This window comes from Oryzias melastigma, linkage group LG8 (assembly GCF_002922805.2).
Source record: "Oryzias melastigma strain HK-1 linkage group LG8, ASM292280v2, whole genome shotgun sequence".
In the NCBI taxonomy this organism is placed as follows: domain Eukaryota; kingdom Metazoa; phylum Chordata; class Actinopteri; order Beloniformes; family Adrianichthyidae; genus Oryzias; species Oryzias melastigma.
The window spans coordinates 5044226-5056337 of NC_050519.1; the positions used below are offsets into that span (position 1 = coordinate 5044226).

General features: G+C 34.4%; 1 protein-coding gene across 1 annotated transcript in view; it reads right to left on the reverse strand.

The window, feature by feature from the left end:
• plcd3a (phospholipase C, delta 3a) overlaps positions 1-12112 on the reverse strand; it is a 31211-nt gene extending 19099 nt beyond the window's left edge. The window contains exons 1-2 of the mRNA XM_024272801.2: positions 10114-12112; positions 9596-9866 (exon numbers count right to left, since the gene is read on the reverse strand). Of these exons, the coding sequence (XP_024128569.1) occupies positions 9596-9686 (91 nt within the window). The 5' untranslated portion in view covers positions 9687-9866; positions 10114-12112. The remainder of the gene's footprint in view (positions 1-9595; positions 9867-10113) is intronic.

Below are 12112 nucleotides of genomic sequence, written 5' to 3' on the forward strand. Positions count from 1 at the left end.
GAATAGAATAGAATAGAATAGAATAGAATAAAATAAAATAGAACCCAGTCGAACAGAATGGAACAAAACAAAACAAAGCAAAAAACAAAACAATATAAAATAAAATAAAGAAAAATAAAACAAAACAACAGAACACAGTATAAAATATATATTATGCAATATCAACAACGTCCACTAAAAGTCAAAAGAAAAGTTAAAATCAGAATAAAACAACAACAAAACAAACAAAAAAAAAAACCTAAAAGTTGTTCTAAATAAAATGTATTGACCTGGAATTTAAAACATTCGACGCAGCGACAATGGACGAGGTGCAACAGCTTAAATAAAGATATCCTCTCGGTTTAAAGCAGGCTTTTGGAATCCATGAGAGATGTTGGTTGAAGACCTCAAGGACCAGGTCAAAGAGTACGGGGTTAAAAGGTCGTTCCCCTTGACCATGCAAGGCTCTAAAAGCTAAAAATAAAATTTTAAAATAAATTTGGAATTTAACAGGCAACCAATGCAAAGCAGAAAACAGAAGAGTGATATGTGTCATTTTATTGGTTTTGATTAAAATCTTTGCTGCAGACTTTTGGACAAGCTGAAGACGATTTAGGGAACGTTTGCTAAAACATGTAAAAAGAGAGTTACGTTTATGTAATTTTTCCCAGGTAAGAGCAATATAAAAAACGTTTTAAATTTAGCTCCTCAGATGATTAAAACAGGTTTTTATTATCTGTTTTGAGTGATGTTCCTGGTATATAGACTTAGTTTTTGAGATTTGACAGGACAGAAGAGCTGAGAGAACAAAACAAACAAAACAAACAAACAAAAAAAGGAGTTGTTGTCTGACAGAAGGAATTTTATTTACCAAGAAGAAAAAACAAAGTTGAATATCGTCTGGATAGAAATGATATAAATTGGGGCTAATAAGACTTCCAAGAGGAATCGTGTGTAAGATAAATAAAATAGGTCTAAGTATAGAACCCTGGGGAACACCACAAGATATTTTTTTCCATGTAGTTCTTATAGGACATAGTATGTTGGTAAAATAATGCACAAAAGATGATTTCCTAGGACATTTTGAAATATTTAAAACGTATAAGCACTGAAAGAGACTAAAACTCATTAAATATATGTCCCTAAAACGATGAGTAAATTGTGGCAGCATCAAAGTGTTTATCTAGCAGGAGCGACAATCATTGTGTAAACATACTTTGGGTATCGTCGGTCTATTTCCCAGTCTCAAAGATCAATACTGAAACAAAGGACTTGTATGTTTTCAAATGTACAGCACGTATCAGATGACAGAGGTGATTGTGAGCTTGATTGCTTTAATATTACAGGATTGCTTCTGGAGTGGATCTAAAGACTGGTCACTGCAGCTCAAGAACATTTTTCACCTTTTCAAACCAATATTACGTCCAAGAAGCACATGGGTGATCTCTTATCAGCTCTGTTTTGAAGTTTGTCTCATTTGTCTTTTTCATTTATGTAAACTGGAATTGTGTACTACTACCTGCTAAGTGAAGTACTGCTTCTTCATCTGCTTTGTCTCTGCTGCAATCAGCTCAAGTCAAGCTGCTGACCTTGTGAGAAATCTTCAGATATGCAAATCATTCAGCACACGTAAGCAGGTGTTCTGATAAACCTGCTTGATGATGAGAGGGATTGTATCTATGCTGCAGATAGGAGTCCATGTGGAGACATTCCATGACAGGTTTGAACTGGGTTAACCCTTCCAGCTGTGCATTTATAAATTCATTTGAGAAAAGAAAACCTGGAATCTTCTATTGATTAAGATTGTAAATAGTGTGTTTTTACCATTAACTGTATCTGAAAACGGGAATGAATGGGTGTGACGGTTTTCCAGCTCCAATGAAATAAATCACAGCATCACGATACAGACGCCGCCATTTGGAGCCAAATGATGTCAGTAAGCAGTGATTGGTCCATCTGAGACGATGTTTCTATGGCAACTGGTATCACCAATCAGGACTGAGCTTGTTGAAAGTCCACACCCCTTCCACCCCTTCTGTCAAACAAATGTTTTGAATGTTCAAGAAGCGGTCCAGCGGACATCAAACAGACAAGACATCTGATTGGCTGGTTTAAAACTCACCCATTGTAGATAAGATCATGATATATTTGATCGATGATCATCACCAATTGTTCAGATCTTTATTTCCTCTGTAAAGACAATTTCATGCGGGTTTTGTAGGTTTTCGGGTTGTCCGAGCCCATAGAGGGACGTATCATAAAGGGAGCACAGATATGTCTTGCAGTTCCCTTAAGGCTCGTACGGCCACCTTAAGGGCCGTCATGATAATAGAAAGTACCTTTGCCATGCGTATGGTCAATGTATCATGAAGTATTGTAAGGATAAAAGTAAGTGGCCCCTCTTATGACGAATGGGTGATGCTGTTATACGGCATCCTTATGCCGCACTCTAGTCGTTGGGTCAGTGTGCGTACTGGTCCCTAACTGATTAGGCCTGTAGGATATCTCACTCAAACTATACTCTGATTGCACACTTTCACTTGAACAACACTAATAAGGAAAATATATACAACATCCTTGCGAGTTGTGAAAGTGTTTGCTATGATCGGTCGCCAATATTTCTGCTCTACGGCTGTCCGATAGAGGTGTGTATCGGCGGTACGATACGTATCGCGATACATGATATGTATCCCGATATATCCCCAGATAATATTTCACTTCTCTTTTTTTAAATTATGACTTAAGAATGATCTGAATATTAGCACATTTTTCACTAAAGTAAAACTAGTAAAATACATGTCGTTTAATGATCAGAACATTAAGGACCGCAGCTGTATCTCATAAACCAGTTCATTTACGAAAGCTGATTCATGGTACCAGGAAATATTTAAGTGAAAAACAAAAGTAAGACAGAACTACATGTTTCAAATAATTAATGAAATATCGCCTTGGCAGTATTTTAAATCAATACAAGTATCGCGATATTTCACTGAATCGATACTTTCTTACGCCTCGGTTCAGAATGCCAATTTCTCACCTGCGTACAGTCAGTATCCACCAGTAGGGGCCGTCGTGACTAAGGCTTTAAAGTTGAGTACATACTCCGAATTGTTAACTAATGACTAGATAAAAAAAATATATAACAAAACACCCAATTAGTAAGTTTGAGAAACAGATTTGGAAATTTTAGTTTCAGATATATCACTAGCATCCCTGTAAAGGTTGAACAAACAGACTTTTATTTAGACTTTAAGAGTAGAAACTATTTACTTTGACGATTATCTTAATGGATTCTGTCTCGAGTGGTAGAGTTAGACTTAATTTCTTTACTTAATAGCAAAAACTTTCCATAAGAGATGAGTGAAAAAACCTTCTTCGTAGCCTGTACCCTTCCTTAAGTTTCGGTCAGGATGTGTCGTGTTATTTTTATGTTGTGCCTTCATTTCAAATATAGCTTGGATCAGACTACAACTTGTGCGGTTTTCTTGGCGCACGATTGCATGACGGAGATTATAGTTTAATACCTAAAGAACATTTTATCAACTAAAAAAGATTAAAACCGAGAGCATATGACGATCTTCATTGTGTTGAGTTTAAACTGTGGTCCACACAACTGTGGAGGAGTGAAACTGAAAGAGAACAAAAACAAAACAATTCCATCCAGTTCAGTTGGATGTTTTTAGTCTCGCTCCTCGTGGGTTAAATATCTGTTTTGTCAACCAGTCAATAATCAACTGGGAGTGATGTTGAGCGTCCAGCATGTTTTACTCTTCTTGGAATGAGAGCAACAATGGTTACCAACTATTAGAAAAAGCGTCACTGCCTCCTCCCGTAATATTTCACAACAATGCAGCAAGTCCCAACAACAAAATGACTCACAAGAACCAGAATGATCCTCATAGATCAACGCTTGAAACCACATAAACACTGAAAAAACATTTTATATCAGGAGGGAAGAATCAACTATGGAGATCCAGCTATTTAATAAAGTCCCACTATAATTATCTTTTAACTTATTGTTAAAGCATTTCCAGTGATCTTTTAATTATGATTATGCTGTTTAAAGGCTAAATCTAAACCTGTGTCGTAGGGCCGTGCGATAAATCCTATTCTCAATTAATTCTAATTTTTTGTTTTTCTTTTAGTTTTGGGAAAATTAGGATTTTATTTTCCCACTGCATTCTACAAATATAGTAACAGGCAGGAATCTGCTTTGTACAAACTTTATTAGAAGCCTTTTTGAGTCGTTACAGAGCCGGTTTATCACCTGGAGCAGTGGCGTCGCTGGCCTATAAATAATTTAAATGTAATAACATTGTTCAGTTTTTTTACAACAATTGCAGAAAATTCAATATGAAGACGCAGATATATTAATAATAATATAAACCTGTCAATATCTGATCATAAATCTGTTAGACAACATGGAAATACGCAAATTATTCAAGAAACGAAGTCATTATCGTTGCTGGTAACAATAGTAGATAGTCATATTTAATTAAATAATGAATTAAATGCTCCTCCTTTTGACAAATACAAACCTGGGTAACACAAGAAGCTAAATTGTTTGCATTATTTTGATTTATTTCACTTGTTTGAGTTTAATCAATAAGAGTCAGGGCAGAGACGAGTACCAGTGAGGGGAGTCTAGGATTTCCCAGGATGGTCCTTTCTGATGCAGAAAGTCTGATTAGACTTTTATGGAACTCAATATGGATATAAGTATGAAACATATCGTTACAAGAATTATTTCACTTAAGCTTATATTCAACAATCAAGATATATAAATGAGTCGAATTAGTCTGACGTAAACATTGTTTAGGGTTTTATAGTTTCAACTCAAGTAACTTAGTAATATTGCTTTAAATTACAACTATTTTAGCCACATGGAGGTCCAAATGTCTGACGGAGTATTAGGGCCACCAAAAAATAAAATAAATAAATAATATTACACATTTTTTTCTTGTAAATTTACGACATCAAATCTCTAAAATGTATTACTTTAATCTCGTAGATTTACAACTTTTAATATCATAAATTTACGACTTTAAATCTTGTAAATTTATTACTTTTATTCTTGTAAATGTATTAATTTTATTCTTGTAAATGTATAACTTTTAATCTTGTAAATTTTTACTTTTAATCTCATAAATGTATTACTTTTAATCTCATAAATGTATTACTTTTGATCTCATAAATTAATTACTTTTAATCTCGTAAATTTACGACTTTTAATTTAATAAATTTACAACTTTACATCTCGTAAATGTATTACTTTTAATCTCGTAAAATTTTTACTTTTAATCACATAAATTCATCATTTTTGATCTCATAAATTTATGACTTTGAATTTCGTACAGTTATGACTTTTAATCTTGTAAATTTGACTTTTAATCTTGTACATTTTTTACATTTGATCTCATAAATTAATTACTTTTAATCTCATAAATTTACGACTTTTAATTTAGTAAATTTGCAACTTTAATCTTGTAAATGTATTACTTTTAATCTCGTAAAATTTTTACTTTTAATCTCATAAATTTATGACTTTGAATCTCGTACATTTATGACTTTTAATCTTGTAAATTTACAATATTTACTACTTTAAATCTCTTAAATGTATTACTTTTAATCTCGTAAATTTGTGACTTTTAATCTCATAAATTTACGACTTTTAATTTAGTAAATTTACAACTTTAATCCTGTAAATGTATTACTTTTAATCTCGTAAAATTTTTACTTTTAATCTCATAAATTTATGACTTTGAATCTCGTACATTTATGACTTTTAATCTTGAAAATTTACAATATTTAATTTCTTAAATTTACTACTTTAAATCTCTCAAATGTATTACTTTTAATCTCGTAAATTTGTGACTTTAAATCTCATAAATTTACAAGTTTTATTTCTTGTGTGCATCTCTTGGGAGCTAATCAATAAATGAAAAAAAAGTTTTTTTTAACTAACTAACTTAAAACTTCCTCTGTTTGCATTCAACATAATATTTTCTAAAATAACACCCATGTTTTTCTTTGTAATAATATAATTTTTACAGTAAAAATGTTTGACCGGTAGAGTTTTTTTTTAATCTAGTGGCCAACTTGACTGGTGGTTTCAAAAATGAGGTTGTGGTCACTTTGGTTGTGATTTCAAACTTGAAGCGTCAAACCACACCAAGCATAATTAGCTTGATGCTATTGCTACCAAAAGTGCTCTGCTGAATGAGTGCAGTGTCTCTCTTTATGAGATGTTTAAGCATCTCACAAAACACCTGATGCTCGATTGATCTACAAATACTTGTTTTTAGTTGTACTTAATCTTTGAGCCAATGGAGATGTTATTATTAAACAGTTTTTGTTAGAAATATTGTTTTATTTTTGTTAAAGCAAGTAAAAATTGATTAAAATCGAAATTAGAAAAAAAAATTGGAGGTTTTATTTTGTGGCCATTTGCTGTGTCGTTTTCTAGGACTAAGTTTCTGTAAAGCAGCAGGCGTTCGTTAGAAATTTGAGTTGTTGGTAGAACTGTCTGTTAGCGCGGAGTAAGCCTCCACTTATTTCCCATGATCCCTCTGTTTACACTCTCTCCTGCTAGCTTACAGCCACTTATAAGTCCAACGTTCTATTAACTGTGTTAAAAAATGGCGAGCAATATGGGAGCTATCCTGTCGCTTTTTCTGAATGCATTTTTGTTTCTGATTCACAATGATTTGAATAAAAATAAATTAGGACATTTTTTTGCTGAATTTTCTTAACATTTGCCTCTATAATCAGAAAAATGGCACAAAAACACACATTTTCATTGGAGTGGCTCATTAAAAGCGAAAAATAAATAAAATAAAAGTAATTTTTAGTTGTATTTTGTGAGAATTATTTCATCTTATGGTCATTTTTAGGAAACCACAATGATATATAGCAAATTCATTTTGGTTTTAAGTTTTGTTTAAACTCCTCAAATCCAGAGCTTTGTCCAGAGAGAAAAAATAAATCTCTTTCAACGGTCAAAATGCGGAATTTTTATCTGCAGATGACAAAAAAATTGCATTTACTGCGATACGTTTAAGCTTTCAGTGTTAAGACGGACTCCCATTCACTGTATCTAAATGTGACACATTCTGATTGCATTTGTCATTTACGCAGAAAGAGTTCACACGTGGATAAAATAACCGGATCAAATGGCAGAGTCAGCTCCAGACGTTTAGTGTCCGGTCAGAGAAACCATCACGAGATGCTCAGCAGGAAACTATTTTGGGCTGAAGATCTCAGAGGAGCTGCAACTCATGGAGTTATGATCACTGTTAAGAAAGCTACTTCCAAATTGAAATACATTACAGATCATATATTATTGTTGTTCAAAAGTTTATCGAACATTATTATCAGAATTGTGCTTTAAGTTAAAAATGTCTGCACGAGTAGAACAAATAAAATCTGAAGTAATAGAAGCGTTTCTCGTGGTGGATTTCACAATAAAGTGAAAAGTTAGACGGTTCATTTCTGTTCTGTTAGTTCCTTTCATGAAGAGTACCGTATTTTCCGGACTATAAGTCGCGGTTTTTTTCATAGATTGAATGTCCCTGCGACTTATACTCCAGTGCGACTTATATACGAAATTTTTAATGATGAGATGTGGACCGTAAGTCTAGAGTGCCCTCTTATGGTGATCTATGCAATTACTTTATTTACTTTAGTTATTCAGACGTGACACAGAGGACGAAGAATTTAAGGGATTTAGTGATATGGAGTGAGATTGCGTGCAATTAATTACAGTAAAGATACAAAGTTGATGAGTTCTTGAGGCTATAGTTAAATAAAACTGTTAGGTTATATAAATACTACACCTTTTCGTTTTTTTCATGATGCTAATATGTGAATATGTGTTTTCTATTCACTTCTGAATGTTACAACTTACCTTCCAGGATGATGTAATATCATTTTTTTCAACCAGTTTGTAAAATAAATTACTTGAAAAAAATGCGACTTATACTCCAGTGCGACTTATGTATGGTTTTTTCTTCTTCATTATGCATTTTTTGGCCCCTGCGACTTATACTCCGGTGCGACTTATAGTCCGGAAAATACGGTACTACAATACATTAACCCTTTGTAGTCACAGTGAGTTCACCAACCACAACATCTGCTTACAATGACCCCCTCATAAGTATTCAAACTGAATCATAACTAGAGTTATATGGAGCTTCGCCTGTTTTTAAAGACATTTTTCACATCATTTTAACTTTGTCTTTGTCTTTTGGATTCATTTATTTTGCTTTATCCCATAAAAACTGTTTTTGCACTAAAAAAAATGATTAAATTTACTACTCAGATTTGAGTTTTTTAACTGTTTTAGCTCATTGAGTAAAATATTGAAAAATATCTGTAAAATAAGAGAAACTGGGGTTGTACTAAAAAGATGGATATCAAGGATTGCGGCAAAATTTGTTTTAAATATAACATATTAAAGTAAATTGAAAAAAAGATTTTAAAAAACCCTCTGGACTACTAATGGTTAACATATTAATCAATATAATTATAGTAATTATTCATTTCTGTCCCTACAGCAAATAAAGAAAAAGAGAGAGAATTCTACCACCTGTAACCATGGCCTCTAGTATTTATTTACACAAATTTTCTTAAAATAAAAGTATATTTGAACATTTTTCAGAACTTTCTGTTGGAATTTCAAAACTTTTTTCCATTTTTACAAAAAGTAAAACACATTCTCCTTTAAATTAAAACCTTAAATAAGATCTCTTCCTGTCATTTTTTTTTCTTTTCTGAAGTAAAAATAAATAACTTTCCTTATTTCATTATTTATTTATTGAATTGTTTATGCCTAATAAAGTTTTCCGTTCTACTAATTCTTAAAATTTCAATAGTTCTGAATAAATAAATATTGCATCAATTTTCCACAACTCTTTTCTGCACAAACTGTAACAATATTAAATTGGTTTTAAATATATTACTCCACAATTCAACACAACATGAAAAGATAAGAATATAAAATTAAACAATTCTCATTATGTTACAGCTTAAAATGAAAAACAAAAACTCTGAAATACATAAGAATCTAGAAAACTTCACCTGTAACTTTAGTTATGTGAGTCACATGGTTACATTTTTGGTTAATGATGTGCTGGATTGATGTGAATGATCGTTCAAAATGATATGAATCGTATCGACAATCAAAAATTGCTCAAATGAATCTGAGAACTCTAACAGGACCTGATGGGAAACAAATGAAATTTAAAGAAAAAATAAAGACAGACCTGAAATTTTGCTCAGTAATTTTTTTAACCTCAATAAAATAATTTTTAAAGTTCCTGTAGGCTGGAGGGCATTAGTTTCATACATGACTTACTGATCATGAGGGTTTATAGTCAGATGAGATCCAAACACTTTACCTGGGATTGGCCAGCTGCTATTATTCACATAAACTCCTTTTGTTTTCCATAAACAGAAGAAGCAGAGTTGAAGGTTCACTTCCTCTGACTTTTTTTTATTTAACTTAAATTAATAGATGTAATGACAGTTTTTCTATTTTACCCTGTGATATGCTGTGAACCGCTTCAATTAGCTTCCCTGAGATCAGAAAAGTTCTCGCGCGCTCAGATTTCCTTACCGAGTCTCCTGATGGAGTCCGTCAGACCGTCCGCGGTCCTCTTGGAGTTCTCTGCGGGGCTGACGCACGGAGTCTTGGTGGTGCAGAACATTGTGGCTCCTGGTGGCCCCTGGCTCCCGCGCGGATCCCGTAGATTCGCCCTGTTACTTCTTATGAGCGCGAGACAAAAGTCTCTCGCCGGCTCCACGCTCCATGTCTTGACAGATTGTGAGCGCGCGCGCAATGGGCGCGCGGCTGAGGCTCCCTCCTCCTCCTCCTGCTGTTGCACCACCTTGAAATGAGGGATAGTCAGCTCCCTCTGCAGACACTTTCTTCAAACCATTTATGTGATTTATTACACACGATTAAATAAACTAATACATAAGAAAAAATACGCTAAAATAGGAATTTCAATTAAAAATATAAAAAAGACAATTTCTTTAAATGAAATTCTAAACGAAATACCAATGCAGTGCTACAAACTATCATTATTTATTATGTATTCCGTTTAAAAAAATAGGTATAAACAAAGTAAAAACCTGTAAATGGAGCGGCAGCGCCCTCTGTCGGTGGTTCCGTGTAATTACCACTTTCTGAAACAATCACTTCTGCAGTGCCAAATTCTTCTCCTGCATCCTGTTTGCGAAGAATTTGAAAGGCGGAGAGCTCCATGATAGAAAACTGCAGGTTTTTGTTGCAGAAGCTGAAATGAAACCTCCAATAAGTCCTGTTATGTGTGTGGAGCTGATCTGTCTGAGGAAGCAGCAAAACGTGATCTTTCCGGATTCAAACACACACGCCCACAAACCAACCATACCACAAACACAAAAGAGTCTTGGAAGGCAGGGTGGGGATAGGTGAAGGTGTTTTACTTCTTGCAGCTGCTGCATTTCCCAATTTCGACCTAAAACACCCTTGTGTGTTTTAAAGAACGCTGCGTTTCTTATCTATCATCTCCTTTCAATAGCAGCAGCAAGCATGCTAGAAAGGGGAAGAGATTAAGTCATGCCTGCTAATCCTCACAGGCTGTGATCTGTGCAGGACCAGCTCTCAGGCTGATACCTTATTTGAGAATATGGAAAGCTGCATGCATTTCCCATCCAAACACACCAGCTATTGGGTGTCTTTTCATCTGGAATCATCATCTCCTTCTCAAAGAATCCACCACTTCAAGCTTAAAAAAAAATAAAAAATATTGCCAGCCATGAAACTCAGGCTGTTTCTATTAGTAGAAACAGTGGCTCTGTGTTTTTGTATCCATGGGATCCCTGGTGTTTACACGCAGTTAGGGGAGACCAGTAAGCAGCTGGATGAGGTCACTAACTGAAGAACCCTTTTACTCCATTAACTGATGCAAAACTGATTATTAAAAAAAACTGTTGTAAAGTTACTATATTCTAAGGTGCAGTAACACAACTCCAGATAAGCAAAATAGCTGTAAAACAATCTTTATGTATGGAAAGAATGTGCAACACACCAAATTACTACACTCCACAAGCTTCCTTATATGTTCTTTATTAAAATTTATTTCAATATGTGTACAAGTAAAAAAAAAACACACAATAGCTGCACTATGCAAGAGTTTATAGAACAAAAAAATCATCCGACTTGAAAAACGTCGTTGCTTTGGGGGTGATCGGGTACCGTCTATTTCCTGGGACTTTGACAGTTTGCCGAATAGCTGTTGTGATAGTAAATTTTGAAAAACATTCCCAAAAATTATCATAAAAATCGCGTTCCGGTACAGAGGCCGTCGACTTTTACACAATACTGGTCGAATGTACAAAATTAGCCCCAAAAGTTTTCTGTGTAAAATCGCAATAGCAATACATCTGTCCAGGAATTATGCGGGCCCAATAAGAACACGTTGGCCTTGTTAGCAGATGGCTTTCACTTCCGTTTAAAAAAACCTACACAATAATATATTTTATTGCGTTACATGTCGTGAATCACATAAACATTTATTTGTAAACAACTAAACATACAGTTGACTATATTTTTAATAAGTCAGCAGTAACTCGAGCTAGTTAGCAACTGCTAGCCTAGCTTTATGAAGAGTGACGTTTTCCGTCAAATAGGCCCCAGCCAGGAACGATTTCCAATGAAAGATGATCGTGCCCAAGCATTAGGTTCATTTTTGTAGAAAGTGCGTATGCCTTTACGTTATGTGGAAATGACTTAGTGATTAGTTTGCAAGCGACAGCGCGCATCGACCATCCGCTAACGCTTAGCCAACGTTAGCTAGCTGTCTTATCCTTAGCTAATAACACGAAAACAACCGTGTAAACGCTGCATACTGGGGTTACGCAGAAGAACCCAAAACTGATCTACACCACTCCGTCCACTTGAAACAGGATTACTGAGCAAGTGTGAGCTCGCCTGACCCTCCCTTGGACAACGAGGGATCGAGGATGTGATCGCAGCTGCAGCTTCACTATAAATGTCGTTTGTTTACGCTGATTCCAGAGTTAGCGCAAGCTCCTGTCACAATTTGTATCACTCCGCACAACACAAAAAATAATTAAATCCGGTACATTT